This window comes from Oncorhynchus mykiss, chromosome 2 (assembly GCF_057628025.1).
Source record: "Oncorhynchus mykiss isolate SJ-2025 chromosome 2, ASM5762802v1, whole genome shotgun sequence".
NCBI lineage: Eukaryota > Metazoa > Chordata > Actinopteri > Salmoniformes > Salmonidae > Oncorhynchus > Oncorhynchus mykiss.
The window spans coordinates 50,115,340-50,135,239 of record NC_143023.1 but is presented as its reverse complement, the minus strand read 5'-3'; the positions used below and the strand labels follow the sequence as shown (position 1 = coordinate 50,135,239).

The 19,900-nt window shown below is 42.8% G+C and overlaps 1 protein-coding gene across 2 annotated transcripts in view; it reads left to right on the top strand.

Annotated features, from left to right (window-relative positions):
• Positions 1 to 7,074: 7,074 nt before the first annotated feature.
• Positions 7,075 to 19,900, top strand: part of LOC110490984 (forkhead box protein O1-A) — an 80,701-nt gene continuing 67,875 nt past the window's right edge. For both annotated transcript variants that reach the window (XM_021564373.3, XM_021564372.3), the window contains exon 1: positions 7,075 to 7,985. In XM_021564373.3, the coding sequence (XP_021420048.3) occupies positions 7,389 to 7,985 (597 nt within the window). In that variant the 5' untranslated portion in view covers positions 7,075 to 7,388. The remainder of the gene's footprint in view (positions 7,986 to 19,900) is intronic.

Sequence of the window (19,900 nt, the reverse complement as noted above, 5' to 3'; positions counted from 1 at the left end):
TGCCAACTCCTTGTCACTCATTGTCATGCCAAAACTATTGTTTTGAGCAATGGAGTTTGCAAGAGCACAAACAGATCTGGAAACAGGCTAAATGTATTCCCTTCTTTTCACTTTCCTGTACTTCCTCTTGCTGTCTTACTGAAGACACCGTGCCTCCAGACTACTACGCTCTAAAAAATGCTGGGTTAAAAACAACCTCATTTGGTTAAATATTGGACAGAACACAAGTTGGGTTATTTTGACCTAGCCAGTTGGGTTGCAAACAGGTTTGACCCTGCAGATGGGTGTTATTATGATGTAATCCATCTCTTAAGGTCTGAGAGCATGAGTTTGTTTTATGTGCTTGATGTCAGAATGCACTCACTGTTTCAAAATGTGATTGTTACGCAACAGAACAGTTATCCTGCGCTGCCCTCAAACCAAGGCATGCTGCCTGCTAATGGCTAGGCTGTTTCAGGCTGTTTCAATTGACCAATTTAAAGTTGTTTTCAAACAACAGTTTTATTTTCAAACAACAGTTTGAAATTAGGATTTCTGCCTCCTCATTAATGCACATAAAAGTACCCCATTTTACTGGGGCAGCCAATTTACTTTTGAGGCATGCTATGCTAATGTAAGGCCAGGATTAGCTAGATGAGCCGGGCAAACTACTCTCTTCGAGCCCAAGCAGTCCCCCAGTGTTTCCCCAGGTCAAGTATGCAGACACACCCCCAGTTAGAACCTGCATGAACTTTTCCCCCTGGCGCATGTTCCAGCTGGCGCCCACATTGCCTTCATTGCTGTTCACCTTATTCAAAAACTTTGGACATGTGTGCATTCCCATCAAAGTATGTGATCTTATATCATAATAGTTTCTGTATATTGTGTTATATAGTTTCTACTGTAGCAAACCATATTTCTGTATGGAGGATAATGTATATGTGTGTATTCCTTTATAACCGCAGACAAATCAGGTACTGATTTCATAACCTTTACAGTGTTTAATTGTGCTTATGTAGGTAACTGGCGCCAGAGGGGATGGCTGCAGTTGTACGGCCTCCTAACCAACTGTGCTATTTTGTTAGTTTTTTTGCGTTGTTCATAACTCAATTTGTACATAATGTGTTGCTACCGTCTCTTATGACCAAAAAGAGCTTCTGGACATTGGAACAGCGATTACTCACTTCGCGAAGAATATACTGCTTTGTCAAGACAACGCCCAAATCCCTGTCATCAACGAGAAGAAAAGACAGAGAATAAGGGGGATGAGGGCGGGTGCCTTGTAAGAATTTGCAGATGAGTAGGTAAACCACCACTACCCTCCGTATTATTGGCCAAAGTGCAATCATTGGAAAACAAACTGGACGATCTACAATTAACCTCTCTAGGGTATGTGGGAGCGTCCCACCGGGCCAACATCCAGTGACATTGCAGAGCGCCAAATTCAAATACAGAAATACTCATTATACAAATTCATAGGTTTAAAGATTAACTTCTTGTGAATCCAACCACGGTGTCAGATTTTTAAAATGCTTTACGGCGAAAGCATACAATGCGATTATTTGAGAACATACCCCCTGGACATAAGTCATTACAAACAGTAACCAGCCAAGTAGAAGAGTTACACAAGTCAGAAATAGAGGGAGAATTAATCACTTACATTTGATGATCTTCATATGGTTGCACTCAGAAGACCTTCATTTATTCAATAAATGTTCCTTTTGTTTGATAAAGTCTCTCTTTATATCCGAAAACCTCCATTTTGTTTGCGTGTTTTCTTGAGTAATCCACAGGCTCAAACGCAGTCACAACAGACAGACGAAAAATACAAATTGTATCCGTAAAGTTCATAAAAACATGTCAAATTATGTTTATATTTAATCGTCAGGTTATTTTTACCTAAATAATTGATAATATTTCAACCGGACAATAATGCCGTCAATATAAAAGGTAAACAAGAAAGGCACTCTCTCGGCGCATGAAAAAGCTCTGTGACACGGCAGGGTCCACTCATTCACACTGCTCTTACTCCCTCATTTTTCAGAATACAAGCCTGAAAGAATTTCTAAAGACTGTTGACATCTTAGTGGAAGGCATAAGAACTGCAATTTGAGTCCTAAGTCAAAGGATACTGTAATGGCATTGAATAGAAAACTACACACAAAAAAATCCTACTTCCTGAATGGATTTTTCTCAGGTTTTCGCTTGCCAAATCACTTCTGTTATACTCACAGACATTAGTTTAACAGTTTTGGAAACTTTAGAGTGTTTTCTATCCAAATCGACTAATTATATGCATATCCTATCTTCTGGGCCTGAGTAGAAGGCCATTTAATTTGGACACACTTTTCATCCAAAATTCCAAATGCTGCCCCCTACCCTAGAGAAGTTAAGACTATCCTACCAACGGGGCATTAAAAACTTGAATATCTTTTCACTGAGACTTGGCTGAATGACAACACAAATAATATAGAGCTGGCTGGCTTCTCAGTGTTTTGGTAAGGACAGAGCAGCTACATCTGGTAAGACGAGGGGCAGGGGTGTGTGTCTATCTGTCAATAACTGCTGGTGCGCAAATGTCTATTATTAAAGAAGTAAGAAAGTTATCATCTATATTATTCGTAACTGTCTATTTACCACCACAAACCGATGCTTGCACAAACCGAAGACCGCAATCAATGAGCTGTATAAAGCCATAAGCAAACAAGAAAATGCTATTCCAGAAGTAGCGTTCCTAGTGGCCAGGGACATTAACAAAGGAAAACTTATTAAATCTGTTTTACCTAATATCTACCAGCATGTCACGTGCAACCAGAGGAAAACAACTCTAGACCACCTTTACTCCACACACAAAGACTTATACAAAGCTCTCCCTTGCCCTCCATTTGGCAAATCTGACCATAATTCTCTCCTCCTGATTCTTGTTTACAAGCAAAAACTAAAGTACCAGTGACTCGCTCAATACATAAGTGGTCAGATGACGCGGATGCTACGCTACAGGACTGTTTTGCTAGCACAGACTGGAATATGTTCCGGGGTTAATCCAGTGGCATTGAGGAGTATACCACCTCAGTCATCGGCTTCATCAATAAGTGCATCGACGACGTCGTCCCCACAGTGACCGTATGTACATTTCCCAACCAGATGCCATGGTTGGGAAACAACATCTGCACCGGGCTAAAGCTGCCACTTTCAAGGAGCGGGACACTAATCCGGACGCTTATAAGAAATCCCACTATGCCTTCAGACGAACCATCAAACAGGCAAAGCGTCAGTACAGGACTAAGATTGAATCCTACTACACCGGCTCTGATGCTTGTCGGATGCGGCAGGGCTTGAAAACTATTATGGAATACAAAGGGTAACCCAGCCGAGAGCTTCCCATTGACGCGAGTCTACCAGACGAGCTAAATGCCTTTCGCGCTCGCTTCGAGGCCAGCAACACTGAAAAATGTATGAGAGCTGTTCTGGATGACTGTGTGATCACGCTCTCCCTAGCTGATGTGAGCAAAACCTTTAAACAGGTCAATATTCACAAAGCTGGATTACCAGGAGGTGTACTCAAGGAATGCGTGGACCAAGTGTCTTTACTGACATTTTCAACCTCTCCCTGGCCAAGTCTGTAATACCCAAATTTTTCAAACAGACCACCATAGTCACTGTGCCCAAGAAAGAGAAAGGTTTGAAAGGTTGATCACACCATCATGCCAGAAACCCTAGACCCACTCCAATTCACATCCCCCCCCCCAACAAATCCACAGGTGATGCAATCTAAATCGCACTCCATACTTCCCTTTCCCACCTGGACAAAAGGAACACTTATGCGAGAATGCTATTCATTGACTACAGCTCAGCGTTCAACACCATAGTGCCCACAAAGCTCATGACTAAGCTAAGGACCCTGGGACTAAACACCTCTCTCTGCAACTGGATCCTGGATTTCCTGACGGTCCGACCCCAGGTGGTAAGAGTAGACAACAACACATCTGCCACGCTGATCCTCAACACGGGGGCTCCTTAGGGCTCCGTGCTTAGTCCCCTCCTGTACCCCCTGTTCACCCACTAATGCGTGGCCAAACACGACTCCAACATCATTATTACATTATTACATTTGCTGACAACACAACAGTAGACCTGATCACCAAAAACGACGAGACAGCCTATAGGGAGGAGGTCAGAGATCTGGCAGTGTGGTGTCAGGACAACAACCTCTCTCTCAATGTGAGCAAGACAAAGGAGCTGATCGACTATAGGAAAAGGAGGGCTGAACAGGCCCCCATTAACATCGACGGGACTGAAGTGGAGTGGTTCGAAAGTTTCAAGTTTCTTGGTGTCCACAGACAGATTATTTCACTTATAATGTACTGTATCAGAATTCCAGTGGATCAGAAGTTTACATTCACTAAGTTGACTGTGCCTTTAAACAGCTTGGAAAATTCCAGATGATGATGTCATGGCTTTAGAAGCCTCTGATAGGCTAATTGACATAATTTGAGTCAATTGGAGGTGTACCTGTGGATGTATTTAGAGGCCTACCTTCAAACTCAGTGCCTCTTTGCGTGACATCATGGGAACATCAAAGAAATAAGCCAAGACTTCAGAAAATAAATTGTAGACCTCGACCAATCTGGTTCATCCTTGGGAGCAATTTCCAAACACCTGAAGGTACCACGTTCATCTGTACAAACAATAGCACGCAAGTTTAAACACCATGGAACCACGCAGCCATTATACCGCTTAGGAAGGAGACGCGTTCTGTCTCCTAGAGATGAACGTACTTTGGTGTGAAAAGTGCAAATCAATCCCAGAACAACAGCAAAGGACCTTGTGAAGATGCTGGAGGAAACAGGTACAAAATTATCTATATCCACAGTAAAAACAAGTCCTATATCGACATAACCTGAAAGGCCGCTCAGGAAGGAAGAAGCCACTGCTCCAAAACTGCCATAAAAAAAGCCAGACTACGGTTTGCAACTGCACATGAGGACATAAATCATACTTTTTGGAGAAATGTCCTCTGGTCTGATGAAACAAAAATAGAACTGTTTGGCCATAATGACCATTGTTATGTTTGTAGGACAATGGGTGAGGCTTGCAAGCCGAAGAACACCATCCCAACCATGAATTACGGGGGTGCCAGCATCATGTTGTGGGGGTGCTTTGCTGCAGGAGGGACTGGTGCACTTCACAAAATAGATGGCATCATGAGGGAGCAAAATTATGTGGATATATTGAAGAAACATCTCAAGACATCAATCAGGAAGTTAAAGCTTGGTCGTAAATGGGTCTTCCAAATGGACAATGACCCCAAGCATACTTCCAAAGTTGTGGCAAAATGGCTCAAGGACAACAAAGTCAAGGTATATTAGTGGCCATCACATAGCCCTGACCTCAACCCTATAGAAAATGTATGGGCAGAACGGAAAATGCGTGTGCGAGCAAGGAGGCCTACAAATCTGACTCAGTTACACCAGCTCTGTCAGGAGGAATGGGCCAAAATGTCCCCAAGTTATTGTGGAAAGCTTGTGGAAGGCTACTCAAAACGTTTGAGGTAAATTTAGCAATTTACTCAAATACTAATTGAGTGTATGCAAACTTCTGCGAATGTGATGAAAAAAATACAAGCTGAAATAAATCATTTTCTCTACTATTTTTCTGCCATTTCACATTCTTAAATAAAGTGGTGATCCTAACTGACCTAAGACAGGGAATGTTTACTAGGATTACATGTCAGGAGTTGTGAAAAACTGAGTTTATATGTATTTGGCTAAGGTGTATGTAATCTTCTGATTTCAACTGTATATTCTGTACATAGGCTTTTTAAAAATGTGTACATTTCTCTTTTTTTATGAATATATCGAACAACAACAGATTATACACATTTTGGCCAAGCTATCCGTGGAATAAGTTTAGAGGGTGTTAAATAATATTACATTGTATTATATTTTATATATACAGTTTATGTTCTTAACCCATTAATGCACTGTAATGTAAAGCTAAAATCCTGAGTTGCCTCATGAGCGTAGTTCAACTATAGTACCCCATTAGAACCCAAATTGTAAGCTTGTAAATGTAAAAAAACACTGTATAGGCTCAAGAACATTGTTCAAAAATATAATTTTGCTATCGTGGGATGGTCAGTCCATCGTTCTGTTTATGAATTTGAGAGTGTTTATGATCCTCCAGGCCCATCCCTCAGCTTTTTACTAAAACAGAGGCTTGTAAAATTTCAGGAAATTAGTTTGAAAACGGCAACATTTTCTCTCTTATGCCAAGAGGTGGGCTTTTAAAATCTTCCTTTCCTGGTCCAAGGAACTGGTTCGTCCGGCCATGCACTGCCGAAGACATAGTAAAACTCCTTGTATGCGATTCTTATCTCACTCAAGTTAGAGGATCCCTGATGAATTTGCTATCACAAAATGGGTCCCCGGCCTCAAAAACTTTGAGAACCCCTGCCATAAGTCATTGCAAAATATGTAGAATTTCAGGAAATGAACTGTAAAACGGCAAAAACGTCTCTCCACCCCACAGCAAAATGTGTAGAATTGCAGAATATGTACTGTAAAATTGCCAATATTTCTCTCCACCCAAACCAAATCTCACTTAGGGCCCCCAAAAAGGATAGAGCCAGCCATGCTATGTGTTATAACTGTTTATCATATATACACCATTCTATAAAATGTTTATTACATTTATAAGCTATGTATAATAAAGAAAATATAACAGTTAATAGTATATAGACGTTATTAATTATTTTATAAATCCAAGGCTTGTCCAACATTATATAAAGTATCTTAGGCCTATACTTAACATTGACACGCCAGACAACTTTCCCCTAAGAAGTAGCCAACAAATGTTTTAACAGACATAACTCGAAAACACAATGCTCTGACCCGCTTGCACTTCCTTCAACATTTTCCATGTTTAAACGTTTTAACTCATTGCTCTGGCCCCCGTTTTCAGGGTGGGAAATATTGTTCACGTTAGAATAAGAACAGAAACATGTATTATGTCAAAACCAAGTCCTGTTTACCTTATACACATACCATTGGTGGCCGCTGACTGTCACTCAAGGTCTTAGTGGGTGTTACCAGTTGACTTCGTAGGATTTACGAACGTAATAGATCTGTGATTGACAGTAGACAACGACAGTCAGGCGCTATAGACACTACGAACAGAACACAGATACACTTTGCCTGTAACCGCGCAGTTTTAGATAAAGGACATCCAGAGTGAGTTGTATTTTTTTATTCCATCATCGCAAACAGACGGTTTTCAACTAGTGCCCTCTATCAGAGTTCATGAAGAAGTGACGACGCTTTTTACACTTTTACATTTGGTGCCTGGACTGGACGATTCATTGAGTGTCTTTATGTGACAGTTGAGCTATTTGTCCGTTTACTTTAGAGATGGCAGATTTACCGCTGCCGCAACAGTTGGTTGATATAGACCCGGATTTCGAGCCACTCTCGAGGCCCCGGTCATGCACCTGGCCTCTGCCTCGACCAGAGTTCATCGAACCCGCCTGCTCAAACACATCTTCACCGGCGCCTTCAGTCAAACAGGAGCCTGTCGAATACATCAGTAACCTCAGTTTTTTAGAAGAGTCAGAGGACTACCCGGAGGATCAGAAACCGCTTGTTTTGTGCAATGATTTTCAGTGCCAGGGGAACTGCATACACCCGCAGCAGGAGAAACAACATCCACAGCAGTTACAGCATCATCAGCAGCACCCGTGTCCTCAGCTGCCGCACCAGCAACAGGTGCCCCCGGTCTCATCCCCCAACGGGTCGAATTCGGTGGCCGCCGCCGCAGCCGTGCAGAGGAAAAGCAGCTCGTCGCGTCGGAACGCGTGGGGGAATATGTCCTACGCGGACCTCATCACCAAGGCGATAGAGAGCTCACTGGAGAAGCGACTCACCTTGTCTCAGATCTATGACTGGATGGTGAAGAGCGTGCCATATTTTAAGGATAAAGGAGACAGTAATAGCTCAGCAGGTTGGAAGGTAAGCAATACTTATCAGTTCTTACGTGATATCTATATAACATTATGTAGGCCTATTTTATAACCAACTCGTTTTGTAGTAAACCCTGTTTAATTTTTCAAGTCAATACAATTACGAGATTTAATGCCAAGAATGTCCCACTTCATTAATTCACTGTGTGCCACAATGTCCTGCAGTGCAGCGTCATGGATAGATAGAAGTATCTGGGGATCACGGAGCAGTGATAAAAGACAATAACCAAATTGTGTATAATTATGAAGGACGGCTGATATTCCCCCCACCTGTTGCATGTACATGGTGCTGTGGTCTCACCCAGTGAGTACGGTGCGATCGGTGGCTGGTTAGGCATTGTCTATTTTATCAAAGCCAGATTTACTCACAAATAAACCTTGATGAAGCCCAAGTTCACCATACAACATATAACTCCAACAACCAGAGTGACATAGGCTATTCACCGAATTTGACAAACAATTTTCACCAAATGTATATACCAAATGTAAATATCAAGCTATACAAGAAATAGCCTCTGATGGCGGCATATTTCATGTCATCCAACAAAAGGACACACTGCTCAACTCAGCTCAGCCATAGAATAATGGAGCCAATACAGTGCATTCAGAAAATATTCAGACCCCTTGACTTTTTCCACATTTTGTTACGTTACAGCCTCATTCTAAAATTGATTAAATCGTTTTTTTTTCATCGATCTACACACAATACCCCATGATGACATCACAATACCCCATAATGACAAAGCAAAAACAGGTCTTTAGAAATTTCTGCAAATGTATAAACCCCCGAAATAACACATTTACATACAGTACCCATCAAAAGTTGGGACACACCTACACATTTTTTTTTCTTCTAAATTGTTACTATTTTCTACGTTGTATAATAATAGTGAAGACACCAACACTATTAAATAACATATGGGATCATGTAGTAAGCAAAAAAGTGTTAAACAAATCACAATATATTTTATATTTGAGATTCTTCAAAGTAGCCACCCTTTGCCTTAATGACAGCTTTGCACACTCTTGGCATTCTCTCAACCAGCTTCACCTGGAATGCTTTTCCAACAGTCTTGACGGAGTTCCCACATATGCTGAGCACTTGTTGGCTGCTTTTCCTCCACTCTGCGGTCCAACTAATCCCAAACCATATCAATTGGGTTGAGGTCGGGTGATAGTGGAAGCCAGGTCATCTGATGCAGCACTCAGTCACTCTCCTTTTTGGTCAAATAGCACTTACACAGCCTGGAAGTGTGTTTTGGGTCATTGTTACTATTATCATTGGGTTTACTTGATAGCTACCTACACAAATAGCTAGCTAGAACAAAGTGTTAATAAGATAAATTCATTTAAAAAGGATTAAAAGCAATACAAATAAGTTATCCATTGGGTCATTTGTTGAAAAACAAATGATAGTCCCAGTAAGCGCAAACCAGATGGGATGGCGTATCGCTGCTGAATGCTGTGGGAGCCATGCAGCCTTGAATTCTAAACAAATCACCTGTATTTGGGGAGCTTCTCCCACTCTTCTCTGTAGATTCTCTCAAGCTCTGCCAGGTTGGATGGGGAGTGTTGCTGCACAGCTATTTTCGGCTCTCTCCAGAGATGTTCGATCGGTTTCAAGTCCGGGCTCTGGCTGGGCCACTCAACGACATTTAGAGACTTGTCCCAAAGCCACTCCTGCGTTGTCTTGTCTGTGTGCTTAGGGTCATTGTCCTTTTGGAAGGTGAACTTTCACCCCAATCTAAGGTTCTGAGCGCTCTTGTGCAGGTTAGCTACATTCTTTGCTCCGTTCATCTTTCCCTCGATCCTGATTAGTCTCCCAGTCCCTGACACTGAAAAACATCCCCACAGCATGATGCTGCCACCACCATGCTTAATCGTAGGGATGGTGCCAGGTTTCCTCCAGACGTGACGCTTGGCATTCAGGCCAAGGTGTTCAATCTTGTCTTCATCAGACCAGATTATCTTGTTTCTCAAGGTCTGAGAGTGCTTTAGGTACCTTTTGGCAAACTCCAAGCAAGTTGTCATGTGCCTTTTACTGAGGAGTTGCTTTTGTCTGGCCACTCTACCATAAAGGCCTGATTGGTGGAGTGCTGCAGAGATGGTTGTCCTTCTGGAAGGTTATCCGATCTCCACAGAGGAACTCTAGAGCTCTATCAAAGTGACCATCAGGTTCTTGGTCACCTCCCCGACCAAGGCCCTTCTCCCCCGATTGTTCAGGTTGGCTGGGAAGCCAGCTCTAGGAAGAGTCTTGGTGGTTCCAAACCTTTTCCATTTAAGAATGATAGAGGCCACTGTGTTCTCGGGGACCTTCAATGCTGCAGAAATGTTTTGGTACCCTTCCCCAGATCTGTGCCTCCACACAATCCTGTCTCAGACCTCTAGGGACATTGGAAACAGTATTCCCCTGAGCTCAATTCGAATCTCATAGCAAAGGGTCTGAATATTTATGTAAATAAGTTCTTTCTGTTTTTTATTTGTAATACATTTGCAAACATTCTAAAAACCTGTTTTCACTATGTCATTAAGTCGTTTTTCTTTGTCATCATGGGGTATTGTGTGTAGATTGATGAGGGAAAATATTAATTTAAACAATTTTAAAATAAGGTTGTAACGTAACCAAATGTGGAGAAAGTCAGGTGTCCGAATAATTTCTGAATGCACTGTATATGGCACATTTCTTCTCACTAGTTTGCAATACAAACACCATAGACAGGTTGGTTGTTTAGCAATGAAACCAACGTGTGCGCGCAAATATGTTTTGGACAGGGCTGGCTTAAATTGTTGACAACCTGTAAACTATGTTTCATCGCCAATGTTTATTGAAAACATAAATGCATTTACACAATTTGCACTTGTGTCTCTCAAATACATTGTAACTGTTAGCTATATGGCAAATTTGAGCCGTATTAGCAATGACATGAAATCAGTCAAAACACCTCAAAAGACATGGAATCAAGAACACGATAAAACTAGCTTAAACAAGTCACTTACAATTCCTCACATGGCAGTTTCTTGTCATTTTTGCTAACTATCTGGCCATCCAGAATCAAACCAACACACTGACTTTAAAACATTTAAAACGTCAAAGTGTCATCAAAACAAAATTCTAGCTTGATAAATCAAATGCATGAAAGCGATGTTGTCTATTCACATGTTCATTCACAATTGAGAATAGTCTATGCTCAGGCTTAGGCTATAGACCTTTTTTTCTTAACACCTTAGGATATAATATTTGGGAAATAAGATACTGTTAATAACTTTAACTTTAATTTAAGATTTTATGATAGGCCTAGTAGGAGGATAGATTATTGGCCATTTAGTTTTCAACCTTGCGTGAATGGATTTTCCCAGCCCGTATGGGTCATTATTACGCCTAAACTTGATTAAACTTGTCATTAAATGTTTCTATAGGCTATTGATATGGTTTGTTCTCTCTAGTTATTAGTCCCATTGCTACCTTACGTTTTTAGGCTATTAAAACCACCTTTTGAGATGGAACTCTGTCACATTCACAGTTTGATTTGGAGAAAGCCATGCATAAAACAATAAAAGACTAGCCTAACCCGCAACCAAAAATGCATTCGTAAGTCTTTCATGTTGAACTTCTCTGTGATAAAGTGATAAAAATGATCAAACCTGGCTTTCATTTGAACACTGATATTGTAAGAAACGACATTCCTCTCATCTCTGACCGGCTGCCTGCTCCAGGTTCCTGTGTCTGTCAAGCTGAGTGTGGTGCCTGCGATCTGATGATATTCTGTCCATTCCTCTGATGAAGGTCAGGACGATACAGCTAATTAGTGACCTTAATTTATCAATCAAGTACAAGGGAGGAACAAAAATCCACAGACACTCAGCAGAATGACTTTGACACATGTACAAGTGTGTAGTGTATTTTTTTTAACGTATCCTACTCCCCCAAATACACCCACAGATAGTGGGGTCAAAACCAGGGACCAGCCATTTTTGGCAGCAACCCTGGAGCAATTATGGTTAAATGCCTTCCTTGCTCAAGGGCAGATCAACAGACTTTTCATCTAGTCAGTTTAGGGATTCAATCTAGCAATCTTTCAGTTATGGGACCAACCACTCTAACCGTTAGGCTACCAGGGTACACCAGCATGGAGACCTAAAGCAGCACCTAAAATTTTACCATGCCGTCACGTTAATCTGAGCGAAGTCATCTGACCTCCCTGTAATGCAAGTCCTGCTAACATGCCCCGTACACTCACACTAGGCTGTGAGGTCACAGTTTGTCTTGTGATTTAATGATCAGTTTGACGTATTAAGTCTTGTGGGGCCTCAGTGTGTCTGGTGACTGCTACTAGGAATCACAGATTCAGAGGTGCAGATTAGACCAGCCTGACCAGGGATCAATAGCATTCTTCCTGCTTTATGCTCTGGTTTACCATGATGGTTAGCTAGATGGTCATCTTTAGCTTAGTTGGTAAAGCACGGCGCTTGCAACAGCAAGAGAGTGGGTTTGATTTCCAGACCACCCATACGTAAAAATATGATGCATGCATGTAAGTCACTTTGGATAAAAAAATCTGCTTAATGGCATATATGATAATCACATTGTAATTCTGAATTGAGTTGCAATTTGCTCTTTTTTTTCAGTTCTTGAATTTGAATTGGCCACACCCCACAGGAAACGTAATTTGAATTAAAACCTCGTAAATGTAATTAAATGTAATTGAAAATGTAATCTACGTAATCCCCAAAAGTAATTATTTATCATGAGAGGGCCATAAACAATAAATAGTAATCCTGCATACTCCAAGAAAGGTTAAAATCTCACCTTTCTGGTAAAAATTGTTATAAATTGCTGAGGTATAGTCACTTTTGAGGACAAAAGCTCAAGTACAAATATGATACAAATATTATTTATTTCCTATTCAACAAAACTGTATGAATAAGGCTTGAAATGACTCATATCTTTTTAGTATATTGAATTTATAAAACAACTAACTATAAGATTTCACCTTCTTTATAACTGTAAAATACATATTTGTATATTTAGCGTTAGAGAAAATGTGCATATTTTCTAAAGTTCTCTCTTGATTCAAACATCTGCCCCCATTGCTGTCAACGTCTCACAGATATCTAAGTAATCTTTTTTTAAATATATATATATATTTTTACCCCCTTTTTCTCCCCAATTTCGATCTTGTCTCATCACTGCAACTCCCCAACTGGCTCGGGTGGCGAAGGTCGAGTCATGCGTCCTCCGAAACATGACCCGCCAAACTGCCCTTCTTAACACCCGCCCGCCTAACCCGGAAGCCAGGCGCACCGACACCAATGTGTCGGAGGAAACACCATTCAACTGACGACTGAGGTCAGCCTGCAGGCACCCAGCCCACCACAAGGAGTTGCTAGAGCATGATGAGCCAAGTAAAGCCCCCCCGGCCAAACCCTTCCCCGATGCTGGGCCAATTGTGCGCTGCCCCATGGGACTCCCGATCACTTCCGGTTGTGATACAGCCCTGGACCGAACCCGGGTCTGTAGTGACGCCTCTAGCACTGCGAAGCAGTGCCTTACACCGCTGCGCCACTCGGCCGGATCTCATCTTTCATTTCATATTAATCTCTTCCGTCTATGACAAACAGAAAGTGTTTTTTTGTTTAAAATCAATGAATTATTTTAGATTACTGACATGAAATCCATCTCTGAATGAGCTACAGCGACGAAACCATTCTAGCCTGCTGCGCTACGGTGTACGGATTCCAGGCATATATGTTTTTAGTGGCTGTGACGTAGATTTCATCCAGGAGTTGATGGGACAGTCGGAAGAGCGAATGAAATGGTACGAGGGACATCCCAGCTTCAAGTAGTGTCAGATTTCACATCCTGCTTCACATAGGCAGAAGACATACTCCTGTGTCTGTGAGAATCAGGGCTACCCCTCAATGCAATCAATTTCGAACTATGGTGTCCAAATATACATTTTAAAGTGAAAATCTCTATCGGAACCGGTACCAGAACCCAAAACAGGGGACTTTACATATAAGAGAAGTTACATGTTTTATTCAATTAAATTCAATGAAATTCAAATGACTTATCGCCATAGTAATGTTTATTTTGACATGTAGTATAAGGTCATTTTTAAAAGTCATTCTCCTAAAACAATTTGAAATAATTAAAGTGGTCATGTTGAGGGTTCAGTTGTCTATAATAGTTGATAATTCCTTACTTATTTTGAAATATATACGTTACATATGTATACGTTATTCTAAAATGGATTCAATTAATGTTTTCCCTTATCAATCTTCACCAAATACCCGATTATGACAAAGCGAAAACAGGTTTTTAGAAATGTTCGCAAATTTATTACAAATGAAAAACAGAAATATCTTATTTACATAAGTGCAGACCTTTTGCGATGAGACTCGAAATTGAGCTCAGGTGCATCCTGTTTCCATTGATCATCCTTGAGATGATTCTACAACTTGATTGGAATCCACCTGTCTATATAAGGTCTCACAGTTGACAGTGCATGTCAGAGCAAAAACCAAGCCATGAGGTTAAAGGAATTGTCCGTAGAGCGCTGAGACAGGATTGTGTTCAGGCACAGATCTGGAGAAAGGTACCAAAACATTTCTGCAGCGTTGAAGGTCCCCAAGAACACAGTGGCACCTAAAGGACTCGTGGACCATGAGAAATAAGATTCTCTGGTCTGATTAAACTATCAGACCAGAGAATGCCAAGCGTCACATCTGGATGAAACTTGGCCCCATCCCTATGGTGAAGCATGGTGGTGGCAGCATCATGCTGTGGGGAGGTTTTTCAGCAGCAGGGACTGGGAGACTAGTCAGGTTCGAGGGAAAGATGAATGGAGCAAATAATAGAGAGATCCTAGATGAAACCCGCTCCATAGTGCTCAGGACCTCAGACTGAGGCGAAGGTTCACCTTCCAACAGGACAACGACCTATGCACACAGCTAAGACAATGCAGGGGTGGCTTCGAGACAAGTCTCTGAATGTCCTTGAGTGGCCCAGCCAGATCCCGGACTTGAACCCGATCGAACATCTCTGGAGATGTTCGATCGAACATCTCTGGAGAGACCTTGAACCCGATCGAACATATCTGGAGAGACCTGAAAATAGTGACTTCCGGCGCCGACAGAGATGGCCGCCTTGCTTCGCGTTCCTAGGAAACTATGCAGTTTTTTGTTTTTTTACGTGTTATTTCTTACATTAGTACCCCAGGTCATCTTAGGTTTCATTACATACAGTCGAGAAGAACTACTGAATATAAGATCAGCGTCAACTCACCATCAGTACGACCAAGAATATGATTTTCGCGAAGCGGATCCTGTGTTCTGCCTTTCAACCAGGACAACGGAATGGATCCCAGCCGGCGACCCAAAAAAACAACTCCGTAAAAGAGGGAAACGAGGCGGTCTTCTGGTCAGACTCCAGAGACGGGCACATCGTGCACCACTCCCTAGCATTCTTCTCGCCAATATCCAGTCTCTTGACAACAAGGTTGATGAAATCCGAGCAAGGGTAGCATTCTAGAGGGACATCAGAGACTGTAACGTTCTTTGCTTCACGGAAACATGGCTCACTGGAGAGACGCTATCGGAGGCGGTGCAGCCAGCGGGTTTCTCCACGCATCGCGCCGACAGAAACAAACATCTTTCTGGTAAGAAGAGTGGCGGGGGCGTATGCCTTATGGCTAATGAGACGTGGTGTGATCACAGAAACATACAGGAACTCAAATCCTTCTGTTCACCTGATTTAGAATTCCTCACAATCAAATGTCGACCGCATTATCTACCAAGAGAATTCTCTCCGATTATAATCACAGCCGTATATATTCCCCCCCAAGCAGACACATCGATGACTCTGGACAAACTTTATTTGACTCTTTGCAAACTGGAATCCATACATCCTGAGGCTGCATTCATTGTAGCTGGGGATTTTAACAAGGCTAATCTGAAAACAAGACTCCCTAAATTGTATCAGCATATCGATTGCGCAACCAGGGCTGGAAAAACCTTGGATCATTGTTATTCTAACTTCCGCGACGCATATAAGGCCCTGCCCCGCCCTCCTTTCGGAAAAGCTGACCACGACTCCATTTTGCTGATCCCTGCCTTTACAGACTTAAACAAGAAGCTCCCACGCTGAGGTCTGTCCAACGCTGGTACGACCAAGCTGATTCCACACTCCAAGACTGCTTCCATCACGTGGACTGGGATATGTTTCGTATTGCGTCAGATAACAACATTGACGAATACGCTGATTCGGTGTGCGAGTTCATTAGAACGTGCGTTGAAGATGTCGTTCCCATAGCAACGATTAAAACATTCCCAAACCAGAAACCGTGGATTGATGGCAGCATTCGCGTGAAACTGAAAGCGCGAACCACTGCTTTTAATCAGGGCAAGGTGACTGGTAACATGACCGAATACAAACAGTGCAGCTATTCCCTCCGCATGGCTATCAAACAAGCTAAGCGTCAGTATAGAGACAAAGTAGAATCTCAATTCAACGGCTCAGACACAAGAGGTATGTGGCAGGGTCTACAGTCAATCACGGACTACAAGAAGAAAACCAGCCCAGTCACGGACTAGGATATCTTGCTCCCAGGCAGACTAAATAACTTTTTTGCCCGCTTTGAGGACAATACAGTGCCACTGACACGGCCTGCAACGAAAACATGCGGACTCTCCTTCAATGCAGCCGAGGTGAGTAAAACATTTAAACGTGTTAACCCTCGCAAGGCTGCAGGCCCAGACGGCATCCCCAGCTGCGCCCTCAGAGCATGCGCAGACCAGCTGGCCGGTGTGTTTACGGACATATTCAATCAATCCCTTTACTAGTCTGCTGTTCCCACATGCTTCAAGAGGGCCACCATTGTTCCTGTTCCCAAGAAAGCTAAGGTAACTGAGCTAAACAACTACCGCCCCGTAGCACTCACTTCCGTCATCGTGAAGTGCTTTGAGAGACTAGTCAAGGACCATATCACCTCCACCCTACCTGACACCCTAGACCCACTCCAATTTGCTTACCGCCCAAATAGGTCCACAGACGATGCAATCTCAACCACACTGCACACTGCCCTAACCCATCTGGACAAGAGGAATACCTATGTGAGAATGCTGTTCATCGACTACAGCTCGGCATTCAACACCATAGTACCCTCCAAGCTCGTCATCAAGCTCGAGACCCTGGGTCTCGACCCCGCCCTGTGCAACTGGGTACTGGACTTCCTGACGGGCCGCCCCCAGGTGGTGAGGGTAGGCAACAACATCTCCACCCCGCTGATCCTCAACACTGGGGCCCCACAAGGGTGCGTTCTGAGCCCTCTCCTGTACTCCCTGTTCACCCACGACTGCGTGGCCACGCACGCCTCCAACTCAATCATCAAGTTTGCGGACGACACAACAGTGGCTTGATTACCAACAACGACGAGACGGCCTACAGGGAGGAGGTGAGGGCCCTCGGAGTGTGGTGTCAGGAAAATAACCTCACACTCAACGTCAACAAAACTAAGGAGATGATTGTGGACTTCAGGAAACAGCAGAGGGAACACCCCCCTATCCACATCGATGGAACAGTAGTGGAGAGGGTAGCAAGTTTTAAGTTCCTCGGCATACACATCACAGACAAACCGAATTGGTCAACTCACACAGACAGCATCGTGAAGAAGGCGCAGCAGCGCCTCTTCAACCTCAGGAGGCTGAAGAAATCGGTTTGTCACCAAAAGCACTCACAAACTTCTACAGATGCACAATCGAGAGCATCCTGTCGGGCTGTATCACCGCCTGGTACGGCAACTGCTCCGCCCACAACCGTAAGGCTCTCCAGAGGGTGGTGAGGTCTGCACAACGCATCACCGGGGGCTAACTACCTGCCCTCCAGGACACCTACACCACCCAATGTCACAGGAAGGCCAAAAAGATCATCAAGGACAACAACCACCCGAGCCACTGCCTGTTCACCCCGCTATCATCCAGAAGGCGAGGTCAGTACAGGTGCATCAAAGCTGGGACCGAGAGACTGAAAAACAGCTTCTATCTCAAGGCCATCAGACTGTTAAACAGCCACCACTAACATTGAGTGGCTGCTGCCAACACACTGACTCAACTCCAGCCACTTTAATAATGGGAATTGATGGGAAATGATGTAAAATATATCACTAGCCACTTTAAACAATGCTACCTAATATAATGTTTACATACCCTACATTATTCATCTCATATGTATACGTATATACTGTACTCTATATCATCTATTGCATCCTTATGTAATACATGTATCACTAGCCACTTTAACTATGCCACTTGCCTATGCTGCTCTGTAACATCACTCATTCATATATATTTTTATGTACATATTCTTTATCCCCTTACACTGTGTATAAGACAGTAGTTTTGGAATTGTTAGTTAGATTACTTGCTGGTTATTACTGCATTGTCGGAACTAGAAGCACAAGCATTTCGCTACACTCGCATTAACATTTTTATTTATTTTATTTATTTCACCTTTATTTAACCAGGTAGGCAAGTTGAGAACAAGTTCTCATTTACAATTGCGACCTGGCCAAGATAAAGCAAAGCAGTTCGACACATACAACGACACAGAGTTACACATGGAGTAAAACAAACATACAGTCAATAATACAGTATAAACAAGTCTATATACGATGTGAGCAAATGAGGTGAGATAAGGGAGGTAAAGGCAAAAAGGCCATGGTGGCAAAGTAAATACAATATAGCAAGTAAAACACTGGAATGGTAGATTTGCAATGGGAGAATGTGCAAAGTAGAAATAAAAATAATGGGGTGCAAAGGAGCAAAATAAATAAATAAATAAAATACAGTAGGGAAAGAGGTAGTTGTTTGGGCTAAATTATAGGTGGGCTATGTACAGGTGCAGTAATCTGTGAGCTGCTCTGACAGTTGGTGCTTAAAGCTAGTGAGGGAGATAAGTGTTTCCAGTTTCAGAGATTTTTGTAGTTCGTTCCAGTCATTGGCAGCAGAGAACTGGAAGGAGAGGCGGCCAAAGAAAGAATTGGTTTTGGGGGTGACTAGAGAGATATACCTGCTGGAGCGTGTGCTACAGGTTGGAGATGAAATGGTGACCAGCGAGCTGAGATAAGGGGGGACTTTACCTAGCAGGGTCTTGTAGATGACATGGAGCCAGTGGGTTTGGCGACGAGTATGAAGCGAGGGCCAGCCAACGAGAGCGTACAGGTCGCAATGGTGGGTAGTATATGGGGCTTTGGTGACAAAACGGATTGCACTGTGATAGACTGCATCCAATTTGTTGAGTAGGGTATTGGAGGCTATTTTGTAAATGACATCGCCAAAGTCGAGGATTGGTAGGATGGTCAGTTTTACAAGGGTATGTTTGGAAGCATGAGTGAAGGATGCTTTGTTGCGAAATAGGAAGCCAATTCTAGATTTAACTTTGAATTGGAGATGTTTGATATGGGTCTGGAAGGAGAGTTTACAGTCTAACCAGACACCTAAGTATTTGTAGTTGTCCACGTATTCTAAGTCAGAGCCGTCCAGAGTAGTAATGTTGGACAGGCGGGTAGGTACAGGTAGCGATCGGTTGAAGAGCATGCATTTAGTTTTACTTGTATTTAAGAGCAATTGGAGGCCACGGAAGGAGAGTTGTATGGCATTGAAGCTTGCCTGGAGGGTTGTTAACACAGTGTCCAAAGAAGGGCCAGAAGTATACAGAATGGTGTCGTCTGTGTAGAGGTGGATCAGAGACTCACCAGCAGCAAGAGCGACCTCATTGATGTATATAGAGAAGAGAGTCGGTCCAAGAATTGAACCCTGTGGCACCCCCATAGAGACTGCCAGAGGTCCGGACAGCAGACCCTCCGATTTGACACACTGAACTCTATCAGAGAAGTAGTTGGTGAACCA